At 36.5% G+C, this 19552-nt stretch overlaps 1 protein-coding gene across 3 annotated transcripts in view; it reads right to left on the bottom strand.

Annotated features, from left to right (window-relative positions):
- Positions 1-11666: 11666 nt before the first annotated feature.
- LOC132145232 (potassium voltage-gated channel subfamily H member 8-like) overlaps positions 11667-19552 on the bottom strand; it is a 68157-nt gene continuing 60271 nt past the window's right edge. For all 3 annotated transcript variants that reach the window (XM_059556074.1, XM_059556075.1, XM_059556073.1), the window contains exons 13-16: positions 18712-18938; positions 18464-18579; positions 17074-17129; positions 11667-12857 (exon numbers count right to left, since the gene is read on the bottom strand). In XM_059556074.1, coding sequence (XP_059412057.1) covers positions 12354-12857; positions 17074-17129; positions 18464-18579; positions 18712-18938 — 903 coding nt within the window. In that variant the 3' untranslated portion in view covers positions 11667-12353. The remainder of the gene's footprint in view (positions 12858-17073; positions 17130-18463; positions 18580-18711; positions 18939-19552) is intronic.

Consider the following 19552-nt stretch of genomic DNA (forward strand, 5'->3'; position numbering starts at 1 on the left):
GTGCTCCGGTTATATTGTAAACATTGGCATCATTAATATCGCATGGCCTCGCCCCTTTGCTGCCTTTTCCCGGGTGCAGGGTTTATCTGGGTTTGTTATGTCAGGAACCCAGGAAGTAACTTGTTGTAGTCCCTACCAGCCATTTTTGTAGGCATTAAACTGCCAGAATTTTAAAAGACAATATCTCTGTTTGCATTGAACTTTCAGCTTCGTAACTTCACGGATATTGTTTATGCTCAAACAGCAACATTACACACTAACTAACGTTAAAAAAGTGAAATCGCACTGAACCAACCCTTTAAGCAATTCTTTATCATATTGAATATTCATGTGTACACAATAAGTATAATTCAGATACAACACAGCTGCATCCTTACATCAGAAAAATCATTACATGCTAATTTTCTGTAACTTTCGCTTTTAGAACAAGTATGTATTGTTCTGTACTAGCCAGTTCCATTAATATAAAAATAGGTGTGAAAATAGGAGTTCATCCTTGAGGATTTGTGCAGATGATGTCTTTCATCATGCTTTATGGTGTTATATATTTATGTATTTCTCTGACAGGTAGTTCTGTAAGTGTGGCACTATCCTATGTGTTATCCTATTAAAATTCAGCATGAAGGAATTACATGCCCGAGACCACCGAACAAATGAGACACATGCAGGTCATTTCATTCGCTTTCTTCCTCTTTTTTTGCTTTCATTCATACACAAAGCACTTCAGACTCTCAAGAGTATTTTCTCAGATGTTCGTCTGTGGTAGATACAGATTATAAAGGTTCTTTATTGGGATCTACAGTTAAGAAATGAACCATTAATGGAGAAGTTCACCCAAAAAAATATTAGCTTGTTTCTTCATTGAAACAGTTTTGGAGAAATGAATTGCATTATATAACTTGCTCACCAATGTATCCTCTGTAGTGAATGGGTGGCGTCAGAATGAGAGTCCAAACAGCTGATAAAAACATCACAATAATCCACACAACTCAAGTCCATCAATTAATATAGTGTGAAGTAAAAGCTGCAAGTTTGTAATAAACCATCATTAAGCTGTTCTAACTTCAAACCTTTCCTACCACAGATAGAGTTCTTTATCCATAATATATTGCATACATTGTTTCATCTGAATTAAGAAATATGCACAAATCAAACACTGTTTACAAGCAAAAATAGTCCAAATCTAATATGTTAGCGGGTTTTGCTGTGACAGGACAACAGGACATGGACTTTCCAGAGATATAGCGCTATTAAGGATTTTCTGGTATTTTGGCCAATTATGAATTAATGATGGATTTGTCTTTCACAAACAAAAAAAGATGTTATCTGATGGGCTGGAGATGTATGGATGACTTGTGATGATTTTATCAGCTGTTTGGAGTGTACAGTATTACAAAACAAAAATGCTTAGCCAGCTTTAAATCGCATTACAAATACGCCACATGACAATTTTGAAAGTGACTTGTGTTTTGCGAACAAATCGAATCGAAGCCACTATAACAGTGTTTTCAGCTTGCCCAGAACAATGGTCAGGAGAGCAGAGCTAGGCTTCTTTTCATAGCTTCTCTCTCCCTCATCACATCATTGTACTGCTCTGATGGCTGCAGCAGAAGGCTCTTGTTGATTCATTACTGCTGGGTTTTCTGTTTTGTGTACACACACCAATCAAAACATCTCCAAACAATCCCTAAGAGAATTCAAATAATGTGAAACCCCAAATGTAATTATAAAGGGAAATTCCAGGTTGCAGAAAAGGCCCATTCACGAGAAAACTATAAAGATATAAAGATAACTATATAATGATATAACTATACAGCATTCACACAAACACAGGATAACATTTATTATTTATTCATATTTATGATCACAATGCTGATCACCACAGAACATTTTTTTGACTCATCCCTTGTGGTACTTACAATGGAAGTGAAGAGAGAATTTCTGAAACATTACAGCTTTTATTTATATTGTATTTAAACAATAATTGAAAAATAAGATTTACATTTTGTCAGAAAAACTGACTTTTTTAATGTCACTATGAACTGCATTGGCAAGCTTCAAATGGCGCGTCTGACCTTGCATTTTATTTGATGGTTAAACCTTGAGGATATAAAAAATAAAAAGCAGCCGATAAATAGCTCTCCCAAGGTCCCTTAAGCTATTTGAGTCCAACTACACTAGTCACAAATAATTTTTCATACATCCAGAAGTGAGTTCATGCTGAACTAGTACATCTTCAGGCCTCAGCAACTCAAGACGCAGGTCTACACAGGTGTTTTGTTGATGTGCTTGTTATGGAACACTTCTGTCTACTGACACAGGCTATTTTCTGTCTGTCCCTCCCCCGTTTTACCTTTTTGTACACCTCCCAGAGACGTTTGTGATTCCCGATATCTCCACCAACCAGGAGAGAACGCGTCTTTGTACACAATTTCTCATTTTAATGTGCTTTTAAAAGGCTTTTCATATCATTCACGCAGCGAGTGGCTGCCTTCTGCCCCCAGAAACGTGAAAAGGAAAAGAATGACAGAAGACAGCCTCGCTTTCTGCACCACGAGCAAAAAGAAAAAGAAAAAAATCTCCCCCGAAAAACTCTTCAACGAGGACGGCGACAGCAGCGGTGATGATGTTAGAGCCAATTTAGCTCTCCCGCTGAAGCCCTTGAGCCCAAAGGAGGGGTGCTGAGGTGATTGACGAGCGAAGCACAGAGCGCGCGCCGGTTTAACAATCGCACGAGACGCTCACGAAGCAATTTCTGCACTGCCAGAGTCCATACGAGCTGAGTTTATCAAAACGTCTCGCTTTGTTGTAGAAGGTCTGCATAGAGACGGATAGAATGGGAATAAAAATGTATGGACCTTTTATGAACAGATTGCATAAAGTATAATAGTCTATATCAAATTATTCTGTTGTATCTTTCATCACACATCCGAGAATCATCTTTGCACAAAGTTTGGTTAAAAATAGCCTGAAACCTAAAACTGATAGGCGTGTGGAAAAAAATAAAACATTTGTTTTGCCTGTACATGCCTTTTCGTGTTTATTTATTTATTTATTTTGAATAACTTAGTCCTGGTGTCCTCTACAAAGGACATAGAATAAAATATTTTTAATGTCTTTTTATATCCATTTGTTTCTAATGCTCCAAGCAATGTAATTACACACACACACACAAACACAATTCACAAAACTTATTTTTATGGTTCTTAGGAGGATATATATATATATATATATATATATATATATATATATATATATATATATATATATATATATATATATATATATATATATATATATATATATATATTGTGTGTGTGTGTGTGTGTGTGTGTTTGTGCACACATGTAGTGTATAAAAGAACATGGTCAAAAGATTTATATTTATAGGTATATTTATGCAAATATGTATGTAAATATGTGAATATATAAATGTGCACTTGACTCTGTTTACTACATCAAGTATTGCAATTCATCTCTCCATATAGGATTGGATCAGATCGACCACCGATGGTTTCACTCAGTGTCATCTCTGAACAATGAGACCTCTAGCTCCATCTGACAGCTCTGTGGAAACACGGGCGGTTTAAGCAGCCGGCGAGCCACGGGTGAATCACTTCAGCTGCTGAAGGCCATTGATCTTCTCCAGCTCCACTCCTTCCTGATGAGGAGCGAGGATCTCTTCAGAGAAAAGCATTTTCACAGTCATTCATCACCACCTGCAACGTTAATGTGTTACACGTGAACACGCACAAGCCAACGTTTGTACATTTGCATGCACATAAATGCAGTCATTCTAAAACAGAAATATATGGACAGCACATATTTAAAAGCTGCAGTAAGCATTTTATAAACACCATGTATAAAATTGCTCTTCGACTTGACAGATGTCATTTAAATAGGTGTCCTATAAAAAAAGAAAAAATTGGTTCTGTGACAGCCTTAAGCTCCACAACAGGAAAAAAAAAACAAGAACATGAATATCGCATACTTCTGCATTATTTTAAATGTAGTGTTCACACTGGAAAATGCAGGCGTAATGAACTACAAATGAATACTTTAAAGCCAATATAAAATCAAAACTAACCCTGTTTACTTTGTTAGTGCACATTATTAGTCATGTGGAGAACAAATCATCCATGCAAGTTAATCCTCAGAAAAAAAAAATTGTCTTCCTAATTTTTAATCAAAATCTGAATAATTGCTTTCCATTCAGACTGGCTATTTTTTTTTTATCTCTGATGATGTCAGTTGGGCAAAACAAGCAATGTCCTCTAATTATTATTCTATTTCACTCGGAAATACTAAAGTAAAAATGGTCACAACTTCCGGTTTACACAGATTTTAAGGCCCACTCCCTCATGGTCTTCCCTTCAAGTCCACATTTTTTAAATGTAATGCAAAGAGAGTGCATAGTGGCTAGCGGTAAGGGGGGGCACTCAACATGACAGCCCTACATAGTGGTTGGTGGAGGGAAATTATGGTAAATACAAGTACAAGTAGACATAATATTAATGAGCGATAACTTTAGCCCTCCCGCTCAAGTTTTGATGCCGACAGAGGGATCCGCCCATTTACCTTTCTGTTGACGTAATCAGCATCATGGGGGGTAATCTGGTCAGAAGTGGTCAAAAGTAGACAGAAGAGACTGATTAAAACTCAAGGTACAGTATAAACGGTTATGTATCTCCATTGTAGCCTACACTTGTGAGCTGATCGACCAAAATGCCAGTTGTAAACAATACCAACTTAATACCAGGTGTAAACAGGGCGTGTTTGGGAAACCTATTTGTAACAGTCATTACTTTTACAGATTAGTAATACAACGAATTCCTCTTATGACCTGAGACTGGCAAAAACTCCAGAAAAGGAGAAAATAAGCACCATAAAAGTTTATTTGACATGGTGCACTCATAAAAAGCTTTGAGTGAGGACCATATTGAAATTGTAAGTATTCAGTTAAATATTTTTTGGCACCCTCTGCCTTTACCATTATATCCCATTCATTTGAGTGCCTAGGCCTATTCTATGGATACCCCAAAGGGGAGCGATGATGGAAAAAACGGGTCCATAAAGTTATGCAAGTGAATGTCAAGTTTCTTTGGGGAACGCAAATGCTTTGACAATTTTTCTTCTCTCATTTTTTTTGTAACCATTACCATGTGCCTTTAGGGGCTATGTACTATTAAAACTAGACACTTTGCAAATAATTACAAGGCATGCTAATTCAAGTCAGTTCTGATCATGTTGTTGTTCCAAATCTGACCAGGGTCAGATTTGGAACAACAACATGATCAGAACTGACTTGAATTACAGTTCTTAACTACTTATTATAGTTCTTATATAGTTCTTAGCAGTGAAATTACTGTTGCAGTTATGAAAAATATTGACAGGACCCAGCTTTGACTCAGTTTGTCATCTTAACGGTCACGTTTCATGATATTAAGAGTTTTGACCCTGTTCCAAATGCATTAATGAGCACATTTCTAAATGCGCCCGACTGAGACGGCGGCGTTCAAACTACACTGCTTCTTTCCTGTAAGTGCGTGTGCTCATTTAAATGGAAGAGCTGTATTGTACACATTAATGGATGGGCGAAGTGATGAATAGCCAGTGTATTTGGGTCAGGGCTATCAGAAAATAGTGAATAGCATTATTGTTCACATCAGAACGGACATAGACACGCACACACAGAAAAACAGTTGCTTGTGGAGAAACACTTTGAAGGCAATCAAAAGTAGCCAGTGTCCAGTTCTCTAATTTAACTATAAATATCATTCTGGCTCAGCTTTTTACGTTATTTTACGTTATTTTATAAGTTTTTGATTTTGATGAATTGTGCACAGAAACATGACCAGAAACATGTCTTTAACTAAATTAAATCAACTAAATTATGTAAATGAAGGCAATTTTAAAGGGGTCATATGATGTGATTTCAATTTTTCCTTTTTCTTTGAAGTGTTACAAGCTCTTGGTGCATAAAGAAGATCTATAAAGTTGCAAAGACTAAAGTCTCAAATCCAAAAAGATTTTCTTTATCAAAGTTAAGACTCTGTCCCCTAAAACGGATCATTCAAACACGCCCCCCCCCCCATGTCTACGTCACTATGTGGAAATATTTGCGTAATGCCTCCCAAATGTTCACGCAAAGAACCTTCACTCCAAATGTTCACTCCGTAGTGCCATTTTGGAGAACATCTGCTAAAAACAGGCAGCATTCACTCTTCTGTGTCAGTGGAGAGACAGTTCTTTGCGTACAAAAAGTATTCTCGGTGCTTTGTAACTTTACGGTTGAACCACTGATGGCAGGTGGACTATTCTCTGACGATGTTTTTCATACTTTTCTGGACCTTGACATTTGTAATTTACTTGGCAGTCTATGGGAAAGTCACAAGCCTCCCGGTTTTCATCCAAAATTTCTTAAATTGTGTTCCGATGATGAACAAAGCTTTTACAGGTTTGGAACATCATGGGGGTAAATTATTAATGACAAAATGTTCATTTTAGGGTGTAGTATCCCTTTAATCACACTATTACTGTCATGCAGCCTAATAATTATGTGGTGGAAACCTAAACATGAAGTTTAAAAGAACTGAATTTCTTTGAAAAAAAAAAAAAAGGTTTTGTACCATAAATTTGTTTACTGTTGCTTTTGATTAATTAAGTGTGGCCTTAATAAAACAAAAAAGAAAGAAAGCTGTACATGTTCAAAATGACCAACATTCCTGCAATAATCGTCTAAAACTCCTGTCTTTTACTTTCATCAGTCTCCTCTTTCTTGTATCTTGCATCATGCATTTATCACCTGTCTTCACATTTTTCCGCTTTTATTTTCCTGTCTAACTCCCGCTTCATCTCTTTACATCTCTCTGACCTATACCTTACCTCATCTCTTCTCCATTTGTTTCAGTTTACAGCTGTTCCAGTAACCATGGAGACCTGTCAACACGTAGTTTTCTCCTCAGATGAACCGCGGCGGTGGCGACAAAAAAGCACACATTGGCGTCTGGCGTGCGCGCGAGCCTGCGTTCCCTGACGCTTACATTCAAGACATCTGTCACACGCCATCAAAGTGAGAAATCACTACAAAGACATGTGACAAGTGCACACACGCAAACATAGCCTACAAACATGCTCAAAACATGACTGTTCAATAGTCAGCAAAGTACATAGAGTAGAGGAGACTAAGATCAATTTTGCCATGTTTGATGTCTTTAAATATCGATCTCTAGGTTATTAAAGATGAACTTTAAATTAAGATTTTGTGGGTTTTGATCCACATGTTTGTTTTAAAGCCATATGTGCTAGCCTTTATGTACTCATAAACACTGACAAACGTACTTTTATTTGGCCCACATTAATTCTCTTCTGGGAAAACGAGACAAAAATATTGATGACTCATCCTGCACTGCACAGTTTTTTGTCCAATCAAATGATTTTTGTAATGACAGTGCCCCTCCCCCGCAGTAAAATAGCAGTCACATTTACAGTTGCTCTTAAAATCTCTGCAGGAAATTATTTTTTTCTTCATACATCGCTACACTATTGACAATGGACATTTTTGTCTGCAAAATTTTGCTAATTTGACCACACATTGCAAATCATGATTTATGGTTTTGATGTAACTATTTAAATAGAAAACTCTTGTACCACGCAAACTTCTTGTTTCAACAGAATAGAAGTCAATACAGAATTAAAAAACTAAACATCAAGCAATTTCAATTTCATGTAGGCTAACACAATTAACAGGCAAAAACACTGCTGATGATGACTGAAATCATAAAATAAAAAATTTATCTAGAAGAAGACTGATCAGCTGATAATAATAATATAAACTATGACCTTTCTTTAAACATAAATTAATCCTGACTAGTCCAAAAAAAAACTAGAACTCAGAATTTGTGATCTGCATTTAACCCATCTAAAGTGCACACACACAGAGCAGTGAACACACACACACCCGGAGCAGTGGGCAGCCATTTATGCTGCAGCACCCGGGGAGCAGGTGGGGGTTCAATGCCTTGCTCAAGGGCACCTAAGTTGTGTTATTGCCAGCCCAAGATTCGAACCCACAACCCTAGGGTTAGGAATCAAACTCTCTAACCACTAAGCCATGACTTCCCACATATTATGATCTAGACTTTCATATTAATGATACTTAATTTAGAAGAAAGAACATGTTAGTATATATATATTAGCTTGGCATTAGCCTCTCCAATGATATACATCTGTGGCAGAACAACAGTAGGAAACATGCCTAATACATGCGTTAATCCAATAGCTGTAGTCATTTATTTGCATTACAGGTTTTTCCTCTAATAATATCAAAACAAAAAGAATTTAAATAATGTGATTACATTCCCAGTAGTATTGGAGAGAGGTGAGTTTCACAAAGCCATCAAGATGAGTCTTTTCACAAATCCAGAATTAATTTTTCCTTTGTTTTTAGAGGTACAAAAATACAACTTTAGTTGAGATACATTCGTAGAAATATAAAAATGTAAACCCCTATGCTCAAGCTTGGCATATCGCCGTCCCGTGACTGGCAGAGGGATGGAGAGGAGGAGTTCTGCGGGAAGGGGCGAGAAGACACGGTCTTTCCTGAATTGTGGGAGGAAATATCAAAGCATTGATGAAGACTTTTGGGGGCCAGTTTAGATTGTATATTATATAAAAAGTCTGAAAATGTCATGTTATTATACCTGAAATGTCAAGTAGAATAAATACGGCATTGGCTATATCAGTCACCCTTTACAGCGACAAGGAAATATAAAGTCTGACATGCAGTTTCTAATAGGAGGATAAAACAGACAGGATGAAACATACAGAGTGCATATAGAACAAGAGTTAAACATTTAAAATGGACCCTTCAGCGAAAAAAATTAAATAATAATAAATCTGGCATCTACTTACTCTCACATGGTTCCACATTATGAAGAACGTTTTGAAATGCTGCTTTTCTCTTTTTTCTGCTTTTGCTCTTTTTTCTCAAATTTCATATCCTCTGCTCTGTTTAAATGTGTCCAACGTGATGGTTGAGTTTGGCTTGACAACCAATGTTAATTTGTATTATAGTTAATATAAAACTAAAACAAAATTAAATGAACACAAAATAAACTGAAATAAAAATAAAAACTGGGAAAAACTGAACCTAAACTAAAATACATTTTCATGACTTTAAAACTCTCCCAGATTAAAATGGGAGGAAAGTGAGCAGAGAAAGAGAAAAGACAGAAAGAGAGTGAGACAGTCAAAGCAGACAGACCACATCTGTGCCAGGGAGAGACGATTGACAGCAGGGGCCACTTTGCCACCGGCAACCAATCCCCCAAGACCAGTCCTAAAGAGCAAGCAAACAGAAACCCCCTTCCCCATGTCAATTCAACTTCTACTAATAATAAGCTCCAGCGTTTGAGCACCCCACCCCCATCCCTCATGCCCCAGATCCCATTCCTTCAGAAACCTCTGCCACAAATACCCCTTTGGTGCTTGGCTACAGTATTATAACCCCGTTTTCCCCCCGAACGCACTGGCACGCATACTAAAGTACATGCACTCGCATACAGCGTCCGCATATTGTGTAAGACTAGTCCCCGCTGTTCCTCCCTCCTGCCCTGAGGGCCAAGCGGAGTTGAAAACAGAGGAGAGACAGCGTGTGTCAAGATGACCTTCATGCTTCTACAGTGTCTACTGCACAACCCTACATGGCATCTCTACAACCTACTGCAAGGGTATACTCTCCACCCTCTTCAGAAGTCATGCAATTAAAAACAGCAAATAGAAAGAAACTAAAGGGATATCCTGTATTGTAAAGCAAACAATTAATCCATCTTGTCTTGTTGAAGTTGATAATGAAGGAGTTTACAAGGCATTCACACTGTAAGTGATGTGAAGCCACCTGAAGTCATTTCAATTTCTGGTCACATTAGCAGCAAATGACTAACCAATGTGATGCCACAGTGCAAGTGCTATTTTAGTAAAAATGTATACATTATTGTATTTATTATTATTGTATTGAATGGGCTTTTAATATATTTTAATTTTAGTTTAAGTTTTAGTCAGCTTGTTATGGACTTTTTATTATTTGTATAAGGTTCTATTCTATTCTGTTCTATTCTCATATTTATAATTCAACTTTAATTACTAAATTTTTTAATATATTCTTTTTTAAATTTTAAGTTTAGTAATCTTATTATGTGCTTTTGTCATTTTTATTTAAATATGAAGAATTAAGCTTTAATTTGCTCTTATTTTCATTTTAAGTTTTATTAATGTTGTTATGAATTAGCTTTTATATTTAAATTTCCATTTTAATTTTAGTTTAAATTTTAATCATTTTGTCATGTGCTTTTGCCGTTTTTATTAGGTTCTGTTTTATATTCATAATCCAAATCTAGCCCTTATTTATTTTAATTTTAAGGTTTTAGTAATGTTTTTATGTGTTTTTATCATTTTTGTTAGTTTTTTTAAATTAGGAATTTAGCAGTATTTCTTATTTTTATTTAGTTTGTATTTTTTTTACTTAGTTGCCAAGGCAGTATTTTTGTTTGTTTATATTTTCATCAGATTTTTGTTTTGTTTTACATTTCATTCAGAATCCACAACACTGTTTTTTCACAAAATATGTTAATGTATTATATACATGAACATGAATTAAAATATATTCACAAATTAACATTAATAAATATATGAATAATAAATGCTGTCAAAATTAGTTCATAATACCAAATGCATTAACTAATATTACCAAATCATATGAAAAGGGTTACCAGTTTCTGTGATTAGCATCAGCAATAGCGTTTAGAAGGGGATGCAGCTCCTCAAAGGCTTTTAGCATGCTGTCATCATGCTGTAAATTAGCATGCAAAAAGTCTAACAAGTTACCTGTCTTGCATACAGCCCTCTTTAAGAAGTTTCTAAATTCATCCTCTTAAAAACCTTGTCGCTACAGTCAACAAAGCACCGCTTTTGTAACTAATTTGCAACCCTCAACAATAAATTCCAAGACAATTACTGTCAAACATTAGATTTCCCGCTGCGAGCAATGCTTCCATTATTATGCATAATCCATCTTTTTATGTGAGGACTATGGTAGTTTTGTGCAATTAAAGGTTAGTTATTTCGCTTATTTACTGAATATCTGTCAGCTTACTGTTGACAGTTTTGTAAGCATCTTACATGCCTAACTAGTCTGATAAGTATTCAGTGGAAATGACAAGACTATTATTAATTATGCAATGCTTATTTAAGACTGACTAGTTGTTTAGACAACCCATCAACTAGTTAAGTTTGTTAAACATAGCAGATACAATGCATTTTTACATGATACAGGGCTAATCTGACTAAATCAGCGGATGAAGTCAGTTATCAAGCACTGCAAAGCTTGATTAGAAGAACTCATACTTTTAAGTATCTGATTAAAAAGAGCAGATTTTTTAATATAAATCATTTGGCTCACTGAATTGAGGAGTCTCTCCAGACTCTACTCAAACTGTGAAATGTATTCCTATCTTTGCAGTCACAGTGCTTCCATAAAATTCTTATAAGTACAGTATGTGAAGAAATTTTCCAAGTTTAAAAAAAAAGTTTGTTCAGATCTGATCATCTGATTATGTTACCAACATAATTCTCATTTACAAGTGAAGTTTCCTCCTTATAACCGGTGCTTTAAGAATAGTGATATAATAGAAATTACTGGACAAATTTTCAGAAAAAAAAATTGTGTGTACTTGTGTGGAATTGCATTAATATAACTACAATTTGGAACCTGAGGAACGGTGTCAAAGGGAACAGTTATTTTTGGCTAATAACTTGAAGCATGTTCCAAATGCTGTTGATAAAGTGTAACTTTTCATTGCACAGAAGTTTTGCAAAGGACTTTAGGCATCAGTGATTAGAATAAATTAGAAGCAGAGTAAAACTTTGATGGATCTTTTTTGTAAGTCAGTTACATAAAAAGGTAAATTGCTAATGCTAGTCTTTCAGACTACTTGCTGTATGCAGCTTGCTTAATATGAACAGCAGTACTTGGATGTATAATGCATGCTGTCAACATGAAATGTGGGTTGAATCTGAATCACAATCAGTTTGTTTTACTTTTGGTAGGTTAAACTTTCTGCTGTTGGAACTCCAACTAGTTTTCCTGATAAGAGATATCCCTTTAGTTTCTAGCATTGAAAGACATGCCGTTAGAGAGATTATCTTAAAAACTGAGATAGTAAACATGTATATCTTCGAAGGAACCATTGCTCCATGGCTTTGGCAGGGCGTGTACCACTTATCTTATCAGTCCATTCCTGAGTCCAGGTTAACACGCAGATTCCAGTGGAACTTGTCCATTATAAAGGTTGACTGCTACAATCCCAGGGACTGATCATCCCCATCTCCCAGCGATGGCTGTCCAGCTCTGGGTAAAGTTCCAGGAGTGTGTGAGATGTGTTGGTTATGCTGCAGAAGAGGTGTCTCCAGGCTCTGCGAGCGGGTCCGAGCAACTGCGCTGTGCGGAGAAAGGGTCAATAATGGCTCTCTGAATCTGTCTGTATAGGAGGAGGAGGAAAGCGTGATGGGAAAGGAACCGGGAGATGTGGTGGGGCAGACCAGCTGCAGTTCTTGTGGTCTGAGCGGATGGGTTACAAGTCCTCCTGGACGTATTCCAGGGTGCATCGGTGAAGAAAAAGGAGGGCTGGTCCAAGAAGAACCCTGGCTCGGGAAGGGGACCGGAGGTGATGGATATCCCGAGGTAAACGTGGATGTACAGCCACCTGGTGTTTGAGGAGAGGCCATCATGGATTCGATGAGAAAGGCAAGACTCCGCATGACTCGACCCAGCTCAGCCACCTCCCGTCCGAGAGAGTTCACCTGTAAGACATAAACAGGTGTCACATTCGACCTTTCCAGGCATTAGGAAGCAGAGATGTTTGTGTTGTGTCATTAGGGATCCACCACAAGTATATTAAACAGATTCATTAGTTCATGAGTATAATGAACAAAAGCAACAGTATTTAAAGCGGGTATTTAGGGTAAGGAACATGGTATGATTAATGTTTTTCAGCACACGATTAATGAAACAGTCCGTGTTTCATTAATAGAAGAAAGCTGAGCAGTGGTGGATTATAAATACAGTATATTACTGTGATACTCTTTCTTCACATTAGAGAATCACTGACTGAGGCTATTCTTAGTATTAATGTCATTTCATTACAATTATTGAAAATTTTTTGTCTGTTATAAAAAACTTTTTCCTTTTTTGAAGTTATTATTTTTTGATTTGTTAAATAATGTAATTTGAATGAATTTAATTTCTCTTTACAATATAACATTACACAATGCAATGTTATGACAATTATTTGATTCAATAACAGGTGTTTGCAAATTTGCAAATGATAAAATAAAACATTCCAGTATTTAGTAGAACTTGAAATGTGCTGCACATTTATTTGTTTATTTAAAAATTGTTTGACCATTTTTTCATTACATCAATTAATTTGATTAATTACCATGTATATTGGATTATAGTCCTCCACATCCGCTATGTTCTCAAAACTCTGGCAATTTGATAATACCTAAAATTTTTAAATCAACTGCGGGTGGCAGATTCTTTTCCTATTTAGCACACAAACTCTCGAATAACCTACCTAACATTGTTCGGGAGGTAGACACACTCTGTCAGTTTAAATCTAGATTAAAGACCCATTTCTTTAACCTGTCTTACATATAACACACTAACACATTTTTAATATTCAAATCTATTAAATTATTTTTAGGTTGCATTAATTAGGACAATCGGAACCGGGAACACTTCCCATAACACCAAATGCATCTACGCTAATATTAGTCTGGTCCTCTCTTATTCCAAGGTCACCGTAGCCACCAGATCCCTATTGAAGACCTTTTTACATAGACTGCCACTGGGACAAGGCCACAGGAAACAGATGATTCTTCTGCACAATCTGACTTTGCTGCAGCCTGGAATTATACTGTTTGTTTTGTCTGGCCAGAGGAGAACTGCACCCCCCGAGAGAACCTGGTTTCGCCCGAGGTTTTTTCTCCATTCTGTCACCAATGGAGTTTTGGTTCCTTGCCGCTGACGCCTCTGACTAGCTTAGTTGGGGACACTTAATATCCAGCAATATTGTCAACTTGATTGCACAGGTACTATTTAAACTGAACTAAGCTGGATGATGAGATCACTGAATTCAATAATTAACTACCTTTAACAGAAAATTGAGTGTTTACTATTGTCATTTTGCATTATTGACACACTATTTTGCAATTTAATACTGTAAAGTGCTTTGACACAATCTGCATCATTAAAAGCACTATATAAATAAGGGTGACTTTAGTATTTTCAAAAAGGAGTGCAACAATCAAGAAAATACCAAATGCAAACAGTTCCCCACAGCAACAGAACAGTATGATCTTCTGAGGGCATGGGTTGTCCCTCTGCGTCCCCCCATCTGTCATTGTCTGCTACAGCCAGCAGCTTTCAGGTGAAACTGTGGCATTATTTATTTAGGTCCCAACGGACATCATTGTTCGTTGTTGACTTATTGGTTGACTTTTGGGTTCTCTCTTAAGAAAGATCATTACTTAAAGTCCCTGGTGTAGATCCTGATTACTGCATACAGGGTCTATGTGAATATTTTCTTTTCCTTTTTTCCTTTCCTTTTTTTTTTGCTTTTGAATCTGGGTGAACTGGGTGAACAGCATGAACTATAACTTTTTAAAAATGTGTTTATGTACAACAATGCTCATTACTTTGCTAAAAACAAATGCCTTTGTGGGTTACTCCGAATAAAACCGTTTAAAAAGTTGATCAGGTCTTGCACCAGAAAAGCAATTTCCATTCATAAATGCACCAGAATCACAATTTCTCCAACTGATTTTTCTCGAAGTGCACTAACACTTACTGTTATCATGAGGTAACCACAACTCACTAAATTCAATTTGGATTCCCATAATTACTCGCCCTTTGTATCTTCTTGCACTGTTTGTGCTCTATACACATCACCTAACAAGCTCAGAGAAATAATGTTCGTGACGGTCTAGAACACAGCACAGATGATCCAGATTCAGATGGACACCGATTTGGCAGTCACCCCTCAGAATCGTGCCAACAAGCGATAATACCAAATAATGAGGGTAATTGGGTAATGATCCATAAATGCCATCAGTGGCAGGGAGAAACAAGACAACAGCTTCAAACAAGACGGGACAACAGGAAGAGAGCACTCATCCTCTTGGTAGACCGAATCAAGCAAGGATTACAACAAAATCCTGCAGAGAAGCCGGCTGTCAAAAATATATAGCGAGATATAAGAGACAGAGACAGAGATGGAGAGAAAAAAATGAGGAAGAGGCTCAGCAGCAGGGCGTCCCACTCACTACATTACCTGTCAAAGCCGTGGGCTGACAATCAAGACTGTCACATGGATTTATGTACCCAAGCCAATACTCAGCTGACCTACAGTTTTTTGTCATTGTCCGATCTGGACTCAATTATTTGATAAAAACTGCAGCGGTAATTAAATAGTTAATTTAGGATTCTGAGAATATATTACACTGCGGAAAAACATGGAGAAATACATCAAAATCTTCAAGACAGACTTACAGTAAGACTTCTTTTTATTAAACATTAATGTTAATTTAATGTTAAATTTGAATGATAATATTCAGTTAATATAAAAAATGTAATGTATTCACTTAAACATTGCACATTTATGTGAGTGAGCAGTATAGGGCCTGACCTGAGATGGCCTGACAAAGCCTGACATTTTTATTTTTTTCAGTAGAAGTTGTGTAGTCACAGGATTCATTTTGATTTAAAATTACATTATGTTTGTTAATTCTACATAAAACTGTTCATGAAACAGATTCAAGGATTAATTTGTGCCATTACTTAAAAATATTCCATGAATAAGTTCCATTTTGCATGCTTTAAAATGTATTTTTAAAAACTGTATTATATATCAATTTAGTCATATTTTTAATATAATGAAAATAACATAATATAATCTAATTATTATATATATATATATATATATATATATACAGTACAGACCAAAAGTTTGGACACACCTTCTCATTCAAAGAGTTTTCTTTATTTTCATGACTATGAAAATTGTAGAGTCAAACTGAAGGCATCAAGGGCTATTTGACCAAGAAGGAGAGTGATGGGGTGCTGCGCCAGATGACCTGGCCTCCACAACCCAATCGAGATGGTTTAGGGGTGAGCTGGACCGCAGACTGAAGGCAAAAGGGCCAACAAGTGCTAAGCATTTCTCGGGGAACTCCTTCAAGACTGTTGGAAGACCATTTCAGGTGACTACCTCTTGAAGCACATCAAGAGAATGCCAAGAGTGTGCAAAGCAGTAATCAAAGAAAAAGGTGGCTACTTTGAAGAACCTAGAATATGACATATTTTCAGTTGTTTCACACTTTTTTGTTATGTATATAATTCCACATGTGTTAATTCATAGTTTTGATGCCTTCAGTGTGAATCTACAATTTTCATATTCATGAAAATAAAGAAAACTTTGAATGAGAAGGTGTGTCCAAACTTTTGGTCTATACTGTATATATATATATATATATATATATATATATATATATATATATATATCAAAAGGCTAATTTTCCTCAAATAAACATCTTTACAAACCGCCTTTGAATTTATTTTTTACACAGAATCATGTACATGTGCAATTCGTGGGAACCACATGCGGTGGTTTCAAGGGCGTTGTGGAAATCTGGAATGTTGGAATGTTCTCTTCCATCATCATGGGGCCAGTCCCACTTTCCTCTTCTAATGAGTTTCATGTCCTCTAGTGTTTGAATAACATCCCCTTCTCCTCTCACGCAGCAGTCCGCCATATGGCTTGTGCGTACCTGGCACCAGGAGCTCACGTGAGCTGCGCTGGTTTCGATCTGTCAGTACTCACATTTACTGCTCACATGAGTTATCACCCATAAAATCCACACTTTCCAAATAAACTGTAAGTACAGACCTACCATTGAATTACACAGCAAAAAAAATTATATAAGACTGAAAGAGATTAAACAGAAAAGCATTTACCTCTTGGTTAAGGTGGCGTAGCTGTCCCCTGGTGTCCTCTGATTTAGCTGCTAATTCTGCACAGAGAAAAAAACATTTATGTCCAACTGCCTAACACTGACAGAACTTCCAGTGGAAAATCATTACAAAGACTTCAAGGAAGAGTTCACCACAAAAATGAAAATTCTGTCACCTCCTGTCACCACTCACACTCATGTCTTTCAAGACTTGTATGATTCTCTTTCTTCCAAGAAACAAAAAAGGAGGTATTTAGCAAAATCTCTAAGCTGCCTTTTTTGTATGAAAATAAACTTTGATTTAAAATGAAAAGGTCCAAAACAGATAAAGGACAGTCTTCGGAATATCTTTGTGTGTGGAAAAGACAAAAATTCAAGGAAAGCAGTCTTATTTTTTTTCATTTACACTGACTGTAACTGATCTGTAATATCTAAGTAAGAGGGAAGGAACAGCTTAGACATTTGTGTTTTACAGAAAAATCATACAGCTATAAAGCAACACAAGTTGTGGGTGACCTATTCCTTTAAATGAAAAGTTCATCCAAAAATGGAAATTTGCTAAAAATGTAGATGATTTGTTTCTTTATTGAAATTTAGCATTACATCACTTGTTCATTCAATGGGTGCCATCAGAATTAAGGGTCCAGACAGCTAATAAAAATAATACATCCACAAGTAATTCACATGACTCCAGTATCTCTTGTGAAGTGAAAATGTGTTTGTAAAAACAAATTCCTCATTAAAACATTTTTAACTTCAAACTATTGCTTCCAGTTAAAATACGAGTGAAAAAGTAATCTCGCCTGAATCAGGAGAGAAATATTCACAGATCAAGAACCATTTAGAAGTGAAAACACCCCAAAACTAATATGTCGGTGGATTTTGATATGAGAAGACAATAGTGATGGACTTTTTCACTGGAGGAAGTGTTATTATGGATTATGGGCTGGAATTTTGACCAGAAGAGACGGTTTAAACTTGAAACACCCCAATGATGTATTTGTTTCTTACAAACACAAAGCTTTTCACTTTACAAGACATTAATTGATGGGATACTTGTGGATTACTGTGATGTTTTTATGAGCTGTCTGGATGGCACCCATTCACTGCAGGGGATCCATCAGTGAGTACGTGAGGTCATGATAAATTTCTCCAAATCTGCTCTGACAAAGAAACAAACTCTTCGACATCTTGGGATATCCTGAGGGTGAATACCATTTTTATTTTTTTTTGGGTGAATTATTCCTTTAAGGGGAAAAACAAAAAGATCATAATTAATAAATACTGGAAATGGAGTGATTGTTTATTGTGCATCAGTCCTGGAATATTGGCATAAAGACAAAAGATCCATTCCCTGCCAACACACACACATGCACACACATTCACTCACTCACCTGCTGTGGTGGCAGTGGTATTAGTTGCACCACTGATGGTGTGCTGATGGCCAGAGGAAAATATGAATGTGTGTGAATTTTCTGTACCATCACTGTCCTCTGTACCATCCACGACCCTGAACACACACAAACAGAAATCCACTTTACTGCTCTCACAAAGTCCTTCATGCAACAGTGAGCAAATGTCTATTAAAATACAGTATCTTTGAATGTTTTTTAAATGCATGCATGTGTGGGCGTGCACACACCTTGGGCTGAGATTTGCAAGGTCAGGCTTTGTGACAGTGGTATGCTGAATGTGGAGCTTTTTGTTGGTTTGGTGATCAATTTTCATGTGCGTTTTCTGTTTGGTTCCACCACTGAGATACTGTATCTGGTCATCTTCATCATCGTCATCATCATCATCTCCCTCGTCTTGATGCTCAGCTATTGGTGGATAGCACTGGATCACGTCTCCATTTCCCCTCCCCTCCATCTGCGATTGGACAGAAGAGATAGCGCTGAGGTCGTGTGAGGCCACATGAAAGTTGGATGACTAACCTTGGATGACTCAACTAGAAAAAGACTGACTTTTTTATTATTAACAATGAAACAAATGTAGATCTAGTTAATGTGACAGAACAAGAACATCTAGTTAATGTGACAGTGCTTGCCTACTCAATAGAAAATTTCTTTCTAAGCAGTCATTTAGGGGCTTTTATGTAGCATTTAGATAATTTTATGTTGGTCTCATATTTTCCTTGCCATCTTCTCCTTATCCATTGAAAGATTAAATAATTATCTAAATGCTCACTCTCAAAAGACATGGCTTATTTAGATGGAACACATTTAATAAACAATGTTAAATAATGCAAAATGTTTTTCACAAATCTTTTTATTTTGGAGAGAAAGACGTGATTATATGGGTTGACAGCATATTGATTAGATTATCAATTCAATGATTTGATAATAATAATAATAAAAAGCCTTTACAGAATTAAACTGACAGACAGACAGACAGACAGGCAGACAGATAGACAGACAGGCAGACAGGCAGGCAGTTAGACAAACAGGCAGACAGGCAGTTAGACAGACAGACAGACAGACAGA

The sequence above is a fragment of the Carassius carassius genome, chromosome 8 (assembly GCF_963082965.1).
Source record: "Carassius carassius chromosome 8, fCarCar2.1, whole genome shotgun sequence".
NCBI lineage: Eukaryota > Metazoa > Chordata > Actinopteri > Cypriniformes > Cyprinidae > Carassius > Carassius carassius.